The sequence below is a fragment of the Salvelinus sp. IW2-2015 genome, linkage group LG24 (assembly GCF_002910315.2).
Source record: "Salvelinus sp. IW2-2015 linkage group LG24, ASM291031v2, whole genome shotgun sequence".
In the NCBI taxonomy this organism is placed as follows: domain Eukaryota; kingdom Metazoa; phylum Chordata; class Actinopteri; order Salmoniformes; family Salmonidae; genus Salvelinus; species Salvelinus sp. IW2-2015.
In genome coordinates this window covers 2,274,571-2,295,898 of record NC_036864.1, presented here as the reverse complement: position 1 = coordinate 2,295,898, position 21,328 = coordinate 2,274,571, and the positions used below count along the sequence as shown (strand labels likewise).

Below are 21,328 nucleotides of genomic sequence, written 5' to 3'. Positions count from 1 at the left end.
GGGGGGGTAAATCTCAAAAAAGGAATGAACAGAAGACGGATAAAGAAAATGATTTGCTGCATATCAGGTAAAAACACATCTTTGATATTTCAGTTCAGTACTCACTCAGGCTCTGTGCCCCCAAACCATACTTTGGATACTGGGGGGGGGGTCATGCTCAGCTGCTGTTTGGGTCCACTTGGTCCTGTGGCCCACGAGGCACACTCTCTCCTCCCTCCTGGCTGAGAGAAAGGTATAAACTACAAAATCAAATATCCATTAGGTTTCAGTTATACTTTTTCTTTACTTTACAAAACTGTTAATACAGTGGAATGAATGCACACTCATTTGTCTTTGTTTCATGTGTTTGTGGGGTAGAGGTGAGGCTAAATCCATTCCAAATTAAAGAAAACTGTTACTATGAAAGTATTTGAATGAATACCTGTGTTTGCTCTGAGGTGGAGATATCCCAGGGTGGTCTAGGGGAGCAGTGTGGCTGTGGCTGGACCTGTGCTCTCTGCTGGAGGGAGAACATGTCTGCCCCTGAGGAGTAGACTGACGACGATGCCGAGGAGAAGGGGCTCAGGGTGATGTGTTGCTGGTAGTCTGACGTACTGGTGTCTGACATGTTTGACTCCAGCACTGGTGAGAGCTGAGAGCAACAATCAATGAACCAGCCAAATGTCACATGGTTGAGTCATCATTTCCACGAAGCTTACTGTATCTGTAGGTTCAGAAATATGGTAAAAAGAGTACTAGTGATGTAAGGTGATGTATTTGTGTTGTCAGAAAAGACAAATCAGTGTGAGTAAATGTGACTGACCTGTCTATACTTGAATCCATCAGGAATGCAGTGCTTTCTCTTTCTAGCAGCCTGGACACTAAAATACATCAGTAGTACAGTCCCGTTATTACAAATACTTAAAGATGAGCTACTGTTTCACTTTTCCTCCTAGAATGATTCTATAAGTTCTTGGTATATATAACCATACCTGTACAAAGGCTGGCTCTCCACAAGGGAAAGAGGTGATGGGGAGCAAGGGCTCATGGGTAACTCCAGAAGCCCCTCCCTCATTGACTTGGGTCCTCCCTTATCATCAGTGATGCGAGTTATCTTTGGCTGATCTGGAACAAACCAAGTTATTGTTGTGGGTGGGATCCTTTTTCAAATGTTATTAGTATTTATCCATAACCTATAGATCTCTGTCTGAACTCACCATTGTTTTCTTTCTTTGCAGCAATCTGGTTTACTATGAATAAAGTCACCAGGTACATACTTCCAGAGCTGGCTCCTTCAGGAGAGGTTGGTATTCCTAAGGTTTTCATCTTTCTCTGCATTTTCTTATCAAAGAATTCCTGATAAAATGTGGGCATATGTATTATCATGTCACATATACTGTATTATAATATATACAATATGGTACCTTATTTACCCTCTGCTTTTTCATGTCATTTCTCATCATAAACCGGTTCCTGTAACGTTAATATTCATAATGGAAAATCAAGTTAAAATTGATATTAAAAAGGGGGTCAAGAGAATATTTTTGTTAAATAGTAACAGTTATGTAACAGTTGTAATGTTATCTGACAACGAAATAGAAAGTTCATGTTGAATATTCGCTAACAAGCAGGTTTTCTAAAACTCGTTCCACCCAGACTGTCAACAAGTACATCTGCAAAAGTGCTAACGAAGCTAACGTTAGCTAGCTAGCTGTCAAACTCCCCTTGAACCACCGACCCAATTCACTTTGTCCAGTAAAATCAGACAGACAAAAACAACTTCATTGGGACATATATTTTATCAGCACTTTTTAAAAATGTATCTAACAGCATACAGTAGTTGATAGCTGTTGAGTTTTTATGAAACGTAGCTAACGTTAGCTAGCTACTAGTGAAACGTTCTCATAAAGTAGCCGATTATAATGACGCTTCAGTTGGGTTGAGAGGTACAAAGATGCAGGAGCCAAGCCAACGGACAAATAAATAACGTGGCTACTAAGTCCCTCTCAAAGACGAGAGAGGCGTTGGTAGTAACCACGTTATGACACTCAATAACAAATATAGTCACAATACAGTGTGTGTATAGTAAAAACGTACAGTAGGACCTCATTTGAATACGTCCCTCAACCGGATCGTGTCTTTCCGGGGTGTTGCCTATAAAAAAAATAAAACACTGCCAAAACAAATGACGGAAACACTAGAACGTAGCTAGCGGGTGGGTTTTCTAGCTTAAACATCTCACCGTTGTATGAGGGAGATGGTTTTTCCTTTTCTTTTCGCTTCAAGATCCATAATCATACTAAAATCCCGATGGATGTAGCATGGAAATAACCAGACTAGCTCTTTGATCGCTGCGTAGGGGAAAGATGTCCAATATACTTGATGCGGCGTTCAGAGTGAAATGGGACCGGACGACTGCAGCGAAGCGAGCTATCTTTCTCGCGGCCGCTGCCTACGGGGTGAAAACCCTGTACCCCATCGTCTGCAGACAATTCGTGAAACGGAATGAATGCAAGAATAGCAGGGGCTCTAAAGGAGAGGAAAATGGCTCGACGGTTTGCGTTCAATCACAAACAGATGCACTGAGTCATAAAAAGTCGCCTGGGGTAAACGCTGAATTTTTTAAGCAGATACTTGAACTCATCAAAATCCTCTTTCCAAAGCTTGTTTCCAAAGAGCTCGGATTGCTGTCTCTGCATTCGGTCGCGTTGATTTCACGGACATTTCTGTCTATCTATGTCGCAGGCTTGGATGGCAAAATTGTGAAAACAATCGTTGAGAAAGAACCACGCAGCTTCATCATCCAACTGATGAAATGGCTCCTTATTGCCATTCCGGCCACATTCGTGAACAGTGTTATCCGCTACCTCGAGTGCAAGCTGGCCCTCGCCTTCCGCACACGGCTAGTGGACCATGCTTACACCACCTATTTCACAGACCAGACCTACTACAAAGTCAGCAACATGGACGGGAGATTGACCAACCCGGACCAGTCTCTTACCGAGGACGTAATGATGTTTTCCCAATCCGTTGCGCATCTCTACTCGAACCTCACCAAGCCCATCTTGGATGTGATACTCACCTCCTACACACTCATCCAGACGGCCCGGTCCAGGGGGGCCAACGCCAGCGGGCCGACCCTGCTGGCCGGGCTGGTGGTGTTTTGCACGGCCAAGGTTCTGAGGGCCTGCTCGCCGAAATTCGGAAAACTAGTTGCTGAGGAGGCCCACAGGAAAGGCCATTTGCGCTATGTGCATTCCAGGATCATTGCCAACGCAGAGGAGATAGCCTTCTACAGGGGCCACAAGGTATACAAGAAGGATGCATGGTGGATGTTGCATGCAAAGTCACTATGTATTTATTACAATAGAAATACCAATGGGTTGGATCCAATGCACACCCATGACATCATATCCAATTCCCAAAAGTGCATTTCAATAATTTGATTGACAGCCTCCTAGTATGCACTTGCTTTAAATAAGACTGTCTGCAAGTGCAAAATAACTAACATACAATGTGAATGTAATGTGAAATCTATTGTAATCCATTTGTTGTGAATGTGTTATGCTGTGTAGGCTAGATACTTTTTTGTGACTGTAATGTAAACTGCCTGTCTGTCTGCCGGTCCTGTGTGTGTCAGGTGGAGATGCGTCAGCTGCAGAAGTGCTACCGGGCCCTGGCGGAGCAGATGAACTTGATCCTGTCCAAGCGTCTGTGGTACATCATGATAGAGCAGTTCCTCATGAAGTACGTGTGGAGTAGCTGTGGACTGGTCATGGTGGCTGTGCCCATCATCACAGCTACCGGCTTCGCTGACAGCGGTAATGGTCATCACGACATCACCTTGTTTTCTTCTAAACCCTCTTGTTTTCGAGTACAGCATCTTCGCGGAGGAGGGAATGGTTGTCATGGTTTGTCTCTGTTTGTGCATACCAGCAGGTAGCCTATTCCGTCTTTCATTTGAACCCGATTGACATTTGATTCTATTCAGGTCATTTTGTGCTGAACTCACAAAGCCCAAAAAACAGTCCCTCTTCATTTGCATATTCCACATACAGTAGTAGCTGATCAGCATGTGTTAACCCACAGGAACCAACTATCTCAACGATACCCTGCAGGTGTTATTCAACAAGGACTTTGTTGTGCTGATAAGGGTATATTCATCCTATTGTCCCTATTGTCCTGTTAGCTGCTAACCAACCTACTGTTGTCTCCACCAGCGGAGGCTGCTGATGGGAGGTCAGCTCATAATAATAGCTGGAACAGAGCAAATGGAATGGCATCAAACAGATGGAAACCATGTGTTTGATGTATTTGATACCATTCCACCTATTCCGCTACAGCTATTACCACGAGCACGTCCTCCCCAATTAAGGTGCCACCAACCTCCTGTGGTCTCCACACTGATAACATGGCAACTTTTGGGTTTTTGGCCACAAAAAAAAGAGCTGTCATTACAGTCTTACTGGTCTAAGCACAGAATGGCTCTGTTCCATTTCGGTCTTTTGCCCCTTTCCTTAGTTCCTAGGCCCTTCCTTAGGCCATACCCCCTAGGTGTTCACAGATCAGAAAGCCAAGGGGCTACGGGCCCAGTATGTCATCTCATAGTGTCTATCCTTAATTTCCCCTCTCACAGAGACTGCGGACGGTCAGACTCAGGTGCTGGTGAGCGAGAGGACGGAGGCTTTCACCACCGCACGCAATCTCCTGGCCTCTGGAGCTGACGCCATCGAGAGGATCATGTCCTCCTACAAAGAGGTGACGTCTCACGCTTCTCTCTCCTCTCTTCTCTCCCTCGTTCTCTTCTCTCTCTGTCTCTCTCTCCTGTCTCGTCTCCTCTTACATTCAAGTGGCATTCGAGTGAATGGACAGTGTTAGAGTAAGCCATTAGACCCACTCATGACAAGAGGACTCTCAAACAGTCTGACCAACACGAAGCAACACCAAAGAAGGGCCGTGCTCATTCATTGAATCATAGGGATGTAATCCCTTATTGTAATCCCAAAATGATGATGTACATCCATGCATTTATTTTTTTGCAGACATTTATTTTTGAGTTACCAGAATTTGGCCCAAAATGACATTTTATGTCCCCCGTCACGGTGCTGATTTGAATGTTGTCTGTGTCGGTGGTCATATGCCCACGACAATATTTGTGAATATGACAGTTATATCTACGGTATTACATGGATGTGAGAAAAGGGCTGATGTACAAGAAAGTGCACTGTTTCACTCAATAGGGGAGGGTAAACCTTTCAATAAGAGGAATTGAGTATTGTTGGTGTCCGACTGTGGTTCTTGTAATCCTTTTCCTTACAAATCATTATCACACTTCCTACTGAAGGTTAGGCTACATTTTAGTCTTATACTATACAGTGTGGAGAACACACATGGTGTGAAAAAGAACAGAATGTGATTATTAGGTAGTGTTTTGGATAACACCCAACAAGGCTATGCATGCAGGGATTCCACTCAATGCACTGGGTTCTGTGATGTGTGTTGCTTTGGCACCCTAAGAGGCAGGCAGAGATACTTTCCGGTGGCAATGTTCACTCACTGTGGCTCACCCTGTGGCCCTGTTCAGTGTTTGAACAGTGCCACACACCCAAACAGGTTATGTAACAGTAGGGTATGTTATGAAGCAGGGGCACACACATGCACCCTGTTCACCCACGAGTGCGTGGCCAAGTACAACTCCAACACCATCGTTAAGTTTTCTGACGACACAACAGTGCCTGATCACAGACAATGATGAGACAGCCTATAGGGAGGAGGTCAGAGACCCCCCACTAACATAGACGGGGCTGAATTGGAGATGGTCGAGGTCACCAACAAACTATCATGGTCCAAACACACCAAGACAGTTGTGAAGAGGGCACGACAACAGCTTTTCCCCAGATTTGGCACGGTCCCCAGATCCTCAAAATGTTTTACATATCACGCCCTGACCTTAGAGAGCCTTTTTATGTCTCTATTTGGTTTGGTCAGGGTGTGATTTGGGGTGGGCATTCTATGTTTTTGTTTTCTATGATTTTGTATTTCTATGTTTTGGCCGGGTATGGTTCTCAATCAGGGACAGCTGTCTATCGTTGTCTCTGATTGGGAACCATACTTAGGTAGCCCTTTTCCCTCCTTTCAGTGTGGGAAGTTGTCTTTGTTTGTGGCACCATAGCCTTAAGCTTCACGGTCGTTTTGGTATTGTTCAGAACCCTTCTAGAACCCTTTTTTCTAATTGTCCCATTAGTCAGGCTATGTTATCTGTGGGAAGGCCTCGGGCCGTCATCAGTACTGTGTGTTCCCTAAACACAGATACAAACAGCTATGAAAAAACAACAACACCAGCCATTGTTCAGAGTCAGATTAAGCTATGAGTGAAAATTAGTTGCATAAATTATACAGAGGGCTTTTCCATCATTCAATCAAATAATGGCCCTTCAGCTTGTACTGTAATCCTGACCAGATTTTCAGTGCACTCCACGATACACTGCTATACACCAGTTCTGCTGCTGGCTGCTCTCGTAGGTCAAGTTCAAGAGTTTTCCCAAAGACACACACACTGCTCTACTTTGCACACACCTACTGTTGGGCAATGGTTTTGAACGCTGTTGGGTAAGACGACCTAACTGACCCCTTTCAGTTCAGTCTGACTCCAGTGTTATTTACCTCAACAAATGACCTCTGACCTTTCTTGTTGTCTGTGATAGGTCACAGAGCTGGCGGGCTACACGACACGCGTCTACAACATGTTCCTGGTGTTTGGCGAGGTGCAGAGGGGCGTCTACAAGCGCTCGTCCACTTCGACCATGGGAACAGGGGAGAAGAAGATCGTGGCCAGGCCAGAGATGCACATCGACGGGCCTTTGGAAATCAAAGGTAGACTATCTGAGATTTTTTACACATTTGTCCAGAGGTACGTAGGATACACTTACACATGTGAGACGCTCAAACGTCATCCTATTCCCTATTCAGTACACAACTATACCATAGTATACTACAATACTACATTAGGGGGTTGTGGTAGAATCTGGGTTAGAGAGGTGGGCTGGTAGCCTGGTAACCGAAAGGTTGCTGGTTCGAATCCCCGAGCTGCATGCAGGGAGTGATACGGCAGCCGGAGGGTTACCAGCTTCAATGATATTTGAACGTCTGTAACTTTATCACTCATCATTATTCGATTCATTCAGGATATTCCGTAATCATGATAGCATCCACATGAATGTAGAAGTGTTCAGAAACAAAATAATCTGAAAACACAACCAAAATAAACAGGAAATGCATCCAACAAGTTTGTAGTCACAAGATTGATGTAGTCATTGCGTGCTAGGAATATGGGACTAAATACTTTAATTTGAACATATTTTTTTTTACAGGCTAGAGAGAGACACAGGGTCCACCCCAAATGGCACCCTATTCTCTATATAGTGCACTACTTTCAGTGTTTCCCCATATTAATTTACCAGTGGCAGGCCACCACTTCTAAATCGTTGCCGCCAATATTTTTTATATATATATACTGTATATATATTATTATATACTGTATATAAAGAAAAAATTGGGATGTTAAAATGTTTTCACTGTAAAGTTAAATGACTAAAACAGATCATGTAGAAAAGTTAATGGACCAATATATTAAAAATAAAATATGATAATCTTCGAGAACTAACAATCACCAAAATAAAACTAGACAGTCAGGGAGAATCTAAAATTCCCAAAATTGCATGGCATTATTTTGTGACAATGTTTGAGTCATTCAGATAGCATAAGAACACTGCATAAGTGTGTAAAATTGCAGGAAATTTGCTCTAAACGGCACATTTTCTCTCAGCCTCATGGCAAAATGTATAAAATTGCAGGAGACTTACTTTAAAACTGAAATGTTTTCTCCGCCCCATGACAGAATGTGTAGAATTTTAAGAAATGTGCTTTAAAATATATTTTGTTTCTGTGGCCAGGAGGAGGGCCTCTAAAATGTTCAGTTGCCTGGAATGACAAGTTATAACGTATATTTGTGGCATTTGATGCAATCATAGTCTGTTGGGGTTTTTCAATTAGGTACTGTCACATTCCTGACCTTGTTTTCCTTTTGTATAGTTGTGTTTAGTGGGTCAGGACGTGAGCTGGGTGGGCAGTCTGTGTTTGTTCTATGTTAAGTGTCAGGTTTAATTGACCTTGTATGGCTCTCAATCAGAGGCAGGTGTTTTACGTTTTCCTCTGATTGAGAACCATATATAGGGAGGTTGTTTCACATTGTTTGTTGTGGGTGGTTGTATCGCGTGTCTGTATTCGTTACCACACGGGACTGTTTCGGTTGTCGTTCATGTATGTAGTCTGTTCCTGTTCGTGCGTTCTTCGTTTAGTGTAAGTTCTCAAGTCAGGTCTGTCTACATCGTTTATTTGTTTTGTAGTCTGTTAAAGTGTTTGTGTTTCGTCTTACTTTATTAAAACTCATTATGTCATCATACCTCGCTGCACATTGGTCTTCTGATCCCTCTCTCCTCTCCTCGTCCGAGGAGGAGGAAGAGCTAGAGAATCGTTACAGGTACAGTACATTCTGAAAGTATTCAGACCCATTTACTCTTTCCACATTTTGTTACGTTACAGCCTTATTCTAAAATATGTTAAATAAATGTTTTTCCTCATCAATCTACACACAATACCCCATAATGACAAAGCGAAAACAAGTTTTTAGAAATGTTTGTAAATGTATTAAAAATAAAAAACGAATACCTTATTTACATAAGTATTCAGATCCTTTGCTACGAGACTTAGAAATTGAGCTCAGGTGCATCCTGTTTCCATTGATCATCCTTGAGATGTTTCAACAACTTGATTGGAGTCCACCTATGGTAAATTCAATTGATTGGATATGATTTGGAAAGGCACACACCTGTCTATATACGGTCCCACAGTTGACAGTGAATGTCAGAGCAAAAACCAAGCCATGAGGTCGAAGGAATTGTCCGTAGAGCTCCAAGACAGGATTGTGTCGAGGCACAGATCTGGGGAAGGGTACCAAAACATTTCTGCAGCACTGAATGTCCACAAGAACACAGTGGCCTTCATTATTCTTAAATGGAAGAAGTTTGGAACCACCAAGACTCTTCCTAGAGCTGGCAGCCCGTACAAACTGAGCAATCGGGGGAGAAGGGCCTTGGTCAGTGAGGCGACTAAGAACCCGATGGTCACTCTGACAGAGCTCCAGAGTTCCTCTGTGGAGATGGGAGAACTTTCCAGAAGGACAACCATCTCTGCAGCGCTCCACCAATCAGGCCTTTATGGTAAAGTGGCCAGACGGAAGCCACTCCTCAGTAAAAGGCACATGACAGCCTGCTTGGAGTTTTCCAAAAGGCTCCTAAAGACTCTCAGACTATGAGAAAGAAGATTCTCAAACCAAGATTGAACTCTTTGACCTGAATGCCAAGTGTCACGTCTGGAGGAAACCTGGCAACTTCCCTACGGTGAAGCATGGTGGTGGCAGCATCATGCGGTGGGGATGTTTTTCAGCGGCAGGGACTGGGAGACTTGTCAGGATCGAGGGAAAGATGAATGGAGCAAAGTATAGAGATATCCTTGATGAAAACCTGCTTCAGATGGCTCAGGACCTCAGACTGAGGCGAAGGTTCACCTTCCAACAGGACAACGACCCTAAGCACACAGCCAAGACAACGCAGGAGTGGCTTCGGGACAAGTCTCTGAATGTCCTTGATTGGCCCAGCCAGAGCCCGGACTTGAACCCGATCGAACATCTCTGGAGAGACCTGAAAATAGCTGTCAGAAACGCTCGCCATCCAACCTGAGAGCTGGAGAGGATCTGCAGAGAGGAATGGGAACTCCCCAAATACAGGTGTGCCAAGCTTGTAGCGTCATACCCAAGAAGACTCAATGCTGTAATCGCTTACAATGCAGATGGGCCAACCCAAACTTCAGCCTATTTATTTCTGGCTACAGGTTCTAATGCTTTTAAAGAGAAAATTAATTTTCAGATGGTGTCAACATAAACATATATTCTTTCATTTTGGAGTAGAATGTCCTTTTCAAAAGAATGACGTTCCCCCCCCACGCTAACTTTGCCATCACTGCTGAAAAAAATCCTAGGGGAAACACTGGCTTTTGACCAGAGACCTATGGGCCTTTGTCAAAAGTAGTGCACTATAAAAGGGAATAGGGTGCCATTTGGGAAACAGCCTAAGCTAAACCTGTGTATCTTTCTTGTTGTTCTTTCTCACCATCTTGGTCCAAAGCCAGATATCCATCCTCAGCATCAAACGACTCAGCTGTAATCATGATATAAGATGTTTTATTGTTTCATACACCGGATAGGTAGAGTGAAATGTGTTGTTTTACAGGGTCAGCCATAGTAGTACAGCACCCCTGGAGCAAATGAAGTTAATTGCTCAAGGGTACATCGACAGATCTTTCACCATGTCAGGCCGGTATTCGAACCAACCACCTTTCTGCCACCTTTCTGTTATTGGCCCAACGCTCTAACTGCTCGGCTAATACCAACGGTGAACGTGTGCATCCGGACGTACTCTTCGCTAACACAGCTAGTTAGTCAGTTGGCCACGTCCTCGGTATCTACAGCTGCACTTTTTTACACTTTCTCACACTTTTTAAATGCTGCCACATTTTTCTGGCAGCCACATGCACTCTGGTTGACTGAACTGATCGTATGAATTATTGATCGACACACAATGACCAGTTTTCTTTTGTCTTTTGCCTTTGTCTTCTGCAGGAAGAGTCATCGATGTGGACAATGGCATCGTGTGTGAGAGTGTCCCTATCATCACTCCCAATGGAGACATAGTGGTTTCCAGCCTCAACTTCAAGGTGCGAAATAACACAGCAAAATCCCGGGTGATGTTCAGTAGTGATAAAACGTTTTCAAATGAAGTGAAATACTTCAAATGATGTACTAGCTGAACTTATCCAATAAGAAAACAGATTTTTGTTTCCATTTCCAAAGTGTTGTGAAAGTGCGTCCTACTAAATCATTCTAAATGTTACAAGTACCTGTGATGTGTTTGTTTGCTGTTACTATTTCCCTAATCCTCCAGCCATCTTCCCCCAGGGTAGGGTCTACATGCTTTGTCCTTTGTTGTGTTACCAGGAAGTTAGCTCACTTTGAGATTTGAATGTCTTTTTGAAGTGAACCCTGGCTAAGAGAAGGAAGCACACGTGTAATTATCACACACACACACACACACACACACACACACACACACACACACACACACACACACACACACACACACACACACACACACACACACACACACACACACATCTGTCTCTTATACACATCTAGATGTGTATAAGAGACAGGCATTGCTTCCTAATACTCAACATAAACCATGACAACTAAAAAATATGTAGGGACAACATACAATCAAGTGATTGCTTTGCCAAACTCATGTCATGGGTTGTTAGACACATCAGCTGTGAGGAAACTATTCAGTAATCCAAGGCTATAACGTGTGTGTGAATGCTGTTTCTTGCAGGTGGAGGAAGGTATGCACCTGTTGATCACAGGTCCTAACGGCTGTGGGAAGAGCTCTCTGTTCAGGATCCTCAGTGGGCTGTGGCCTGTCTATGGGGGGCTGCTGCACAAACCCTCCCCACAACACATGTTCTACATACCACAAAGGTTAGTGGTTGTCACTGTCACACACATCCTTATGCCCACACATGTACCGACTCTGACACACATGTACCCATGTATAGATATCGGATCTTCATTTGACCACTCTGTTGTTGCTGCAAATGTTACTGCACAACAGGAAATGCAAACGGGTTTAAAAAGGCTTCTAAAGTTTGTAATTTCCACTTTAAAATGTCAGACTTGATTTGCACTAACAAAAAATGGATCAACCCCTACAAAAATGGCCATGAATTAAAATCCACATAATCACGTTTCCTGTTGCTGCAGGATTATTTTCCTGCTGTGGCAAACAGGCTCAAATGAAGATCCTACATGTACCAGGCTTGCATAGAGGCACACACACAAGCATGCACGGATTAATATTCTGTATGCACACACACACACACACACACACACACACACACACACACACACACACACACACACACACACACACACACTACACACACACAGTTAAATGTATTGAACATCAGCAGTAGGTAACCTTACCCTCTAGACTCGGTAACTGGATCTCCATGGAGAGTGAGAGAGAGTAACCAGACCTTAGAGTAGTAAAATATTTACCATATCTTCCAGGTGTTTTGACGGCTTTACTGGAATGGTGACACGTGACACACACATACACAGACCTCTTTACCCAAATGTTGTGTCTGACTAGCTCTCTCTCTCTCTCTCTCGCTCTCTCCCTCTCCTCAGACCGTACATGTCCATTGGGACCCTGAGAGACCAGGTGATCTACCCAGACTCTCTAAAGGACATGCATGACAGAGGCTACAGAGACAAGGACCTGGAGGTCATACTGGACATCGTTAACCTCAACCAGATAGTGACCCGCGAGGGCGGTAAGAACCCGGGGAGGGATCTGAGTCAGCCTAGAACAGAAGGGCTGCGTGGGTCTGAAGGCGTAGTAACAGGTGCACTTTGAAAAGAGCTGGCCGTAGCCTGACAAAACTCCCAGTAACCTATTTTTAAGCTGTTTACCCTTGAGATGAATGATATGGTTTCCAAGGGGATTCCCAAACAACAACTGACATATACTGAACGGGGCCCTCTTAGTTCAGCTAACACGCCCTTCCTCAAAAAGTTTCTGTATCTCTTATCATACTATGCGTTGACTGTAGTGCATTTGACCACTCAAGAAGTTATTTTCTCGTGGCATCAGTCTGTCCCTCTCCATATCTTTGGTCTTATTAAGGACATGTAGAGTGTAGTTAATTGGAGACCAGTGTAGAGGTCGACCGATTATGACTTTTCAACGCCGATACCGATTATTGACTAAAAAAAGTCGATACCGATTAATCGGGGGATTTTTTTATTTATTTGTATTAATGACAATTACAACAATACTGAATGAACACTTATTTTAACTTAATATAATACATCAATAAAATCAATTTAGCCTCAAATAAATAATCAAACATGTTCAATTTGGGTTTAAATAATGCAAAAACAAAGTGTTGGAGAAGAAAGTAAAAGTGCAATATGTGCCATGTAAGAAAGCTAACGTTTAAGTTCCTTGCTCAGAACATGAGAACATATGAAAGCTGGTGGTTCCTCTTAACATGAGTCTTTAATATTTCCAGGTAAGAAGTTTTAGGTTGTAGTTATTATAGGAATTATAGGACTATTTCTCTCTATACGATTTGTATTTCATATACTTTTGACTATTGGATGTTCTTATAGGCACTTTAGTATTGCCAGTAACAGTACAGCTTCCGTCCCTCTCCTCGCTCCTACCTGTGCTCGAACCAGGAACACATCGACAACAGCCACCCTCGAAGCAGCGTTACCCATGCAGAGCAAGGGGAACAACTACTCCAAGTCTCAGAGCGAGTGACGTTTGAAACGCTATTAGCGTGCACCCCGCTAACTAGCTAGCCATTTCACTTCGGTTACACCAGCTTAATCTCGGGAGTTGATGGGCTTGAAGTCATAAACAGCTCAATGCTTGAAGCATTGCGAAGAGCTGCTGGCAAACGCACGAAAGTGCTGTTTGAATGAATGCTTACGAGCCTGCTGGTACCATTGCTCAGTCAGACTGCTCTATGAAATCATAGACTTAATTATAACATAATAACACACAGAAATACGAGCCATAGGTCATTAATATGGTCGAATCCGGAAACTCATCTCGAATCCAATTTGTAAGTCGCTCTGGATAAGAGCGTCTGCTAAATGACTTAAATGTAAATGTAAATGAAAACAAAACGTTTATTCTTTCAGTGAAATACGGAACCGTTCCGTGTTTTATCTAACGGGTGGCACCCATAAGTCTAAATATTCCTGTTACATTGCACAACCTTCAATGTTATGTCATAATTACGTACAATTCTGGCAAATTAGTTCGCAACGAGCCAGGCGACCCAAACTGTTGCATATCAAACTGTTGCATATACCCTGACTCTGCGAGAGAAGTGACACAATTTCACCTGGTTAATATTGCCTGCTAACCTGGATTTCTTTTAGCTAAATATGCAGGTTTAAAAATATATACTTCTGTGTATTGATTTTAAGAAAGGCATTGATGTTTATGGTTAGGTACACGTTGGAGCAACGACAGTCCTTTTTCGCGAATGCGCACCGCATCGATTATATGCAACGCAGGACACGCTAGATAAACTAGTAATATCATCAACCATGTGTAGTTAACTAGTGATTATGATTGATTGATTGTTTTTTATTAGATAAGTTTAATGTTAGCTAGCAACTTACCTTGGCTAACTGCATTCGCGTAACAGGCAGGCTCCTCGTGGAGTGCAATGTAATCAGGTGGTTAGAGCATTGGACTAGCAAGATTGAATCCCCGAGCTGACAAGGTAAAAATCTGTCGTTCTGCCCCTGAACAAGGCAGTTAACCGACCGTTCCTAGGGCGTCATTGAAAATAAGAATGTGTTCTTAACTGACTTGCCTAGTTAAATAAAGGTGTAAAAAAATTTATAATCTGATTGTTATGAAAACTTGAAATCGGCCCTAATTAATCGGCCATTCAGATTAATCGGCCGACCTCTAGACCAGTGGTCCTGTTATTCTCCAACAATCAGCTCTATTAATGTGACCTCACCACTAAGCCTGGTCACTCTAGGTTAGAGCCATGAATGGCTGCTTTGTAACCCCTGTGTGAATGGTTCCTAGCCAGAGGAGAGGGTCATTCAACTAAAATAATCTTGGGATCCCTCCAGAAGGGATTATTATTTTTTTTGTTCACAAACGCCGGCTGTGGAGACATTGAAGTCCTGCGTTTTCCTCCTGCATCATTGTTCTAAATCGGGATTAGAAAGTATTAGGTTTCTGGTCTTTTGAGATGAAAATGAAGCCTAGTAATTTAAACGGAAAAGACACAGGACGTCTTGGCAGCGGGACAAAGAAAATGCTTGTTTTTAAGCCTTAGAGAGAGACAACTTTTGTAAGTCAGTCAGTCTCCTATTGAATATTCTTGAACTTTGATCTCTCGCCGCAGTTGTTACCATGGTTACACTAAATGTAAACCCTTTGCGTTGGTCTTTGTGTAGCGTTTAACCTACTTATTCCAATGGAGAATAAAACTGTAGTCAATGACAGTACTTCCAATATTAACTGACTTTGATGTGTGTCTGTTTGTCTGTGTGTAGGTTGGGATGCAGAGATGGACTGGAAGGACGTGTTGTCTGGGGGAGAGAAACAGAGGATGGGCATGGCTCGCATGTTCTACAACAGGTACAACTTGGCCTGCCATCTTAGGCCTTCTTAAACCCTGTATGTCTGGGTTGGAAAAATGTAATAGACAGTGCTGTTGATTGAATAGCCCATATTCCTTTCTTGTTCGATAGTTGATTGATTGGTGGCTAGCTGATTTAATTAATCGTTAATTTGAAAGTTATACACTTTTAAATTCCTTTTTCTTGTGTGTCAGGCCAAAGTACGCCCTGTTGGATGAGTGCACCAGTGCTGTCAGCATTGACGTGGAGGGAAAAATATTCCAGGCTGCAAAGGATGCTGGGATATCCTTACTGTCAATCACCCATAGACCCTCCCTCTGGTAAGAGATAGATATCATATCTGGACCAATCTGTCCAGCCCAATTCTGATCTTTTTTCCACTAATTGGTATTTTGACCAATCACATCAGATCTTTTCACGTCAGATATTTTTCAGAGCTGATCTGATTGGTCAAAAGACCAATTTGTGAAAAAATATCAGAGACACTATGCAGCCATAGTGTCTCTTCCGACAGCCGCTGTGTCTCCAATACTTAGGTGGAGCACCATGAGTTTGGCAAGCAAGACTAGTCAGATAGTTTCTTAAAACTTGTTTGGGATAGGGGGCAGCATTTTCACTTTTGGATGAATAGCATGCCCAGAGTGAACTGCCTCCTACTCAGTCCCAGATGCTAATATATGCATATTATTATTAGTATTGGATAGAAAACACTCTGAAGTTTCTAAAACTGTTTGAACGATGTCTGTGAGTATAACAGAACTCATATGGCAGGCACAAACCAGAGAAAAAATCCAAACAGGAAGTGGAAAATCTGAGGTTTGTCGTTTTTGAACTCACCCCTATCGAATACACAGTGGGATATGGGTTATTTTTTCACTTCCTAAGGCTTCCACTAGATGTCAACCGTCTTTAGAACGTGGTTTCAGGCTGCTCATGTGAAGGGGGGCCGGATGGGAGCTGTTTTACTAAGGGGTCTGCCTACAGCCTCGTTCTCAGTCACGCGCTTTCACTTGAGAGGTTGCTCTCGTTCCAGTGCATTTCTACAGACAATGGAATTCTCCGGTTGGAACATTATTTAACTTTTATGATAAAAACATCCTAAAGATTGATTCTATACTAAGTCTGACAAGTTTCTTCGACCTGTAATATAACTTTTTGAACGTTTCGTCCGAATGGACCAGATCGCGCTTTTGGATTGTTTACCAAACTCCCTAACAAAAGGAGCTATTGGACATAAATGGACATAAATGATGGACATTATCGAACAAAACAAGCATTTATTGTGGAACTGCGATTCCTGGGAGTGCATTCTGATGAAGATCATCAAAGGTAAGTGAATATCTCTAATGCTATTTATGAATAATGTTGACTACCCAACATGGCGGATATTTCTCTGGCTGGTTTGGGCTCTGAGCGCCGTTCTCAGTTTATGCTTTTTCCGTAAAGTTTTTTTGAAATCTGACACAGCGGTTGCATTAAGGAGAAGTGTATCTAAAGTTTCATATATAATAGCTGTATTTACATCAACATTTATTATGAGTATTTCTGTGAATTCATGTGGCTCTCTGCAATATCACTGCATGTTTTGGAACTACTGAATCTAACACGCCAATGTAAAATAAGATTTTTGGATATAAATATGAACTTTACCGAACAAAACATACATGTATTGTGTAACATGAAGTCCTATGAGTGTCATCTGATGAAGATCATCAAAGGTTAGTGATTAATTTTATCTCTATTTGTTCTTTTTGTGACTCCTCTCTTTGGCGGGAAAAATGGCTGTGTTTATCTGTGACTTGGTGGTGACCTAACATAATCGTTTGTGGAACTTTCGCTGTAAAGCATTTTTGAAATCAGACACTGTGGCTGGATTAACGGGAATTTTATCTATAAAATGGTGCCTAATACTTGTATGTTTGAGAAATTTGATTTATGAGATTTCTGTTGATTTGTATTTGGCGCCCTGCAATTTTATTGGCTGTTTTAAAGGAAAACTGTRTAGAAACTTGCAGAAAAAAGGAAATGCAAAAAACTACCGCAAAACAAGTAGCCTATAAGCAAATGCACTACTAGTTGTCAAGTCAGCAGTGCTCTGTTCTTTATTTTCTCTGAGTTAKCCTCAGGCGTTAAACAGGATTGCAGTGAAAACACAAACAGGACTACCACAATATTGTGCAAGTCTGTTCCTCTCAGGAGATTGCTGCTGCTATTTAGTTGCTTGTTTAACCTTAGCAGTCACGTAACCCTATGACATTTTACACGACATGACATGACACTACACCACGCAACAAGGTTGAGCACWGCACAAAATAATCACAACATGACTGCAACCACAATAGAACAGGRCACATGCGCCATCACTAACACTGCAATAATGTTTCATAACATGCCACAACCATAAGGTCAAAGACAATTGTATACTATTTGGAAATAATGTTGTGCTTCGACTGGATAGTGAACGAATTAAAAAGAGAAACATAACGCGACMATGAAATAATCCCATCCKTAACYCATATTCTTGCTCCACTTTTCATMCCGACAGGAAGTACCACACTCACCTGTTACAGTTTGATGGCGAGGGAGGATGGAGGTTCGAGCAGCTGGACACCGCTACGCGTCTCTCCCTGACCGAGGAGAAACAACGGCTCGAGTCTTCACTTGCAGGAATACCCAAGATGCAACACAGACTCAACGAACTCTGCAAGATCCTGGGAGAGGACTCKGTCCTCAAAACAGCCGACGCAGCAGAGGAATGAAAGAAAGAGCGAGATGTTCAGAAAAGTCAAAGTATTATTTTTTTGTTTCAACGCACACCAAACGCATATTCCCATACGTTTCCAATGTTGGGGTTGAGTTTTAAGAATTCAATAACAATGTTGTTTTCTCGATGTTTTTATTGCTGAATGATTGAGAGACTTTAAAATCTCTGACAAGCTGAGACTAACATTTTATTTGGTTGAACAATGAAGTCAAATTATTTTTCATTTATAGCACCACTCAATTTGAGGAATAGTTCATTGTTATCGCTGTAGTTTGCTATTGCTGTAGTTATCAAGTGCTGAAGTAGTATGCTTGTCCTCTYTTTTGTGAGACGGTATTTTCCTCCTTTTATTGARTAGATTTGTTCGTGTTAATTAAACACTACTATGGACAGGAAAATGCACAACGCTCTCCATTAAAAATGTGTCGTTTTATTAGATGAGTTTAAAAGGTTGACGTTTCGGCCTTTAATAGCCTTCTAGGTCAATCTTTTAAACTAGTCTAATAAAACGTTTTAAAATAATGGTGAGTTAACGTTGCACCTTTTCCTGTCCAATGATGTCTACACATTTTTTTGATTTCACCTCGACCCACTTTGGCTGAGCACCCTCTACTTCTTTCTGTAAGAAACGACTAGAAAAGTCTTTGGATGATATCAAACAATGAACATACACGTTTTTACAATCATATCAAGTTATTCATTAAGGTTAGGCTAATAAGCATACCGTTTTTAAGGGAACCCAACTGCTCAAATGTAAAGTACCACAGCTGCAATAAATGAGTGTCCCTTTCTGTTATCTCAGCTACTGGCGCTGGGTTATGTCATAAGGACATCTTTCTTATAACATTACTGAATGTGTTTTTCACAGGTTATTTCCTCAGAACTGCAGTATAGTAATATATTCAAAATACCTCAGTAGCTTTCAAAATATGTGGCTCTGCATTTTAAATAACACCCTTCCTTAGACCTATATAGTGCACTACTTTCACCTTTGTTAGTGGCTAAGAGATGGWTATCTTAGGAGCTATTATTGGACATTAGTGCATTAGTGACAGAGCTGTGGGTCTGTTGCTATAGGCTTCTGGTTTACTGAACAAATACAACGGATTTTAAGGCATTCTGTCTTGTCTCCAGCAAGAGCACAGCAGGAATCGGACTGGGCTCGCTCGCACAAACGCACGCTAACGCACACACACACACACACACACACATCGCCTGGCAAAGCCCTACTCGCTGTCACTAGGGTAATATCTGTGGAACAGGGGTGTTTTGTGTTGTCTCAGTCTGCAATCTTCACCCCTATAAAAATAAGTCACATCTTCAGCAAGAGGTTTACATTGTGTTTTACAATAAACACTGTTGTTTTCCGTTGTAGTTCAGTACAGTTTACTTGGTTGCTGAGTTTGATTAACTGTTACCTTGTTATATCCACCCAGAGTAAAATCAATCTATTTCAGCAATTCATATTTGTTACCAGCGACCTATCTCAGACTTTATACTGTGAACTTTGTTTGTTTCTTTTTTTGATAATGTCATAAAATGTATTTTTAATGTAGGGATTTTAGAGTTTGCTAATGCCTCTTCAAACCTTAGTATGTACTGTAAATCTTCTGCTGAACAAAGCTGTCATTTCAGCGCTGCTGAGGTTAACATAGGTCAAATCCAAGACCAGTCYTTCTAGTACTGTAGCCTTATAGCCTGGCTGTGTTAGTGTATCCCCTATACCAGGGTTCTCCAACTGGCGGTCCSCGGTCCGAATTTGGCCTCCCAAGAGAAAAAAAGAAAGTAAATTTTTATTGTTGTACATAAAAGACTGTAAGAACACCAGCAAATCAGCTCCAAGTGATTAACATTTTGAAAATGTCAAATTATTGCCACGCATAATAGAGAGATATATGTTATCGTATACAGATGCAAGCAAGGTTTGAAATGATTATGTTAAAGTCAAATATTATATCTGTTTGGGCTTCTTGCAGTCAATTTGCAGTCTACAAATTATTTGTAATTATGTTCCGGCCCCCTGACCATCCGCTCAAGAAAAAAAATCAGCCCGTGGCTGAATATAGTTGATCCCTGCCCTATACGGTATTTTCAATCAGTGACACATACTAATGCTGGGTTATTTGATTGGCTTGGTAACGACTGTGACGTATCAGAATGAAATCAGTAACCACAATGGCAGGATGTGTAACTGCAATGTTTTTACCACTACATCTCAGACTAAACTGTCTTAAAAGAGAAGTGACATGGAAAAGAATGTATGTGAGTTATAAATATGTACACTATATATTGTAATGTATACTTTGTTAATATGGTACTTATATTTGCCTTTGCATGGAATGGGTGAGTGAGTGATATCTCAATCACATGTTATATTTGAATTGTCTCTTTCAATCAATGCTAAACAGAGAGCATTGTGGGAGGATAAATACAATAACTTGCACTGTGAATAGTTAGTTGTTCATGGAAATAAAGTAGTGAACGTTTGTAATATACTTGGTTAKAACTACTGTTATGAAATAGGTTATAAGCCTGAAAAGAACCTACATATTCAGGCTTCTCATTCCTTGGGATTCTAACTAATACTTTGTGTCTTGAAAAGGACACGTGACATGGTTTAAAACCTGATTTCCCTGTACTGTTAAAAAAAAGAAACATTCTGTGTTGCTCAGCCCTGTTGATAGGAAGTGTCTACAGTATACTACTGAATGAAACAGTGTCTTAGAGTGACTGAGAATGGTATGGAATGAGTAGAATCAAGAGGTGATGCTTGAAACGGTATACATGTTGACCATGAGTGTAGCTATCTAACCAAGACTATGGATCAAAGTCAAACTAAATCAAATATACTTTGGTATTCTATATAAGTGTAACTGTTAAGTTAGGCCTACTCTAGTATGTTCCCACAACACTGGCTTACTTACAATTCTTTGATACAATTCTTTTGTCATTTTTCTAATAAGTGGAACATCCGAATGTACTGTATTTGACATGTATTATAGCATTTTACTTTGTCATCGGCAATTCATTCCATTTTGGCAACTGTAACAATTTAAGTTTGATTTGCAAAATGGTTGTTCATTTAATGGTACCTCTTGTAACTAATGCATGTGTCGTATCGTGATTTTATTAAAGAGAGTAACACACTCATTTATGTTATGTGAATGGGGTCTGTGTTGTGCTGTAGGCCTTGTGATGCTGTTTCAGTCTAGAGAGACATGGGACTG

General features: G+C 41.7%; 1 protein-coding gene and 1 long non-coding RNA gene across 4 annotated transcripts; one reads left to right on the top strand and one right to left on the bottom strand.

Moving 5' to 3' along the window:
- Position 1: 1 nt before the first annotated feature.
- Positions 2-1,284, bottom strand: LOC111951427 (uncharacterized). The gene is made up of 5 exons (XR_002875603.2): positions 1,197-1,284; positions 972-1,104; positions 803-860; positions 422-703; positions 2-221 (listed from the first exon to the last, which is right to left on the bottom strand). It is a non-coding gene; the product is annotated as an uncharacterized lncRNA (long non-coding RNA).
- LOC111951426 (ATP-binding cassette sub-family D member 2) lies at positions 1,084-21,260 on the top strand. Of its 3 annotated transcripts, XM_070434754.1 has the most exons (11): positions 1,084-1,127; positions 1,218-1,282; positions 3,620-3,800; positions 4,616-4,737; positions 6,684-6,852; positions 10,715-10,809; positions 11,481-11,626; positions 12,338-12,483; positions 15,251-15,335; positions 15,532-15,657; positions 17,883-21,260. In XM_070434754.1, exons 2-11 carry the CDS (start codon positions 1,232-1,234, stop codon positions 18,094-18,096), a joined length of 1,335 nt encoding a protein of 444 aa, XP_070290855.1. In that variant the 5' UTR covers positions 1,084-1,127; positions 1,218-1,231; the 3' UTR covers positions 18,097-21,260. The 3 variants fall into 3 exon arrangements, with proteins under 3 accessions (XP_070290855.1, XP_070290856.1, XP_023825270.1); XM_070434755.1 differs by lacking the exon at positions 1,084-1,127 and having other exon boundaries at positions 1,207-1,282; XM_023969502.2 differs by lacking the exons at positions 1,084-1,127; positions 1,218-1,282 and adding an exon at positions 2,150-3,287.
- The last annotated feature ends 68 nt before the right edge of the window (positions 21,261-21,328 follow it).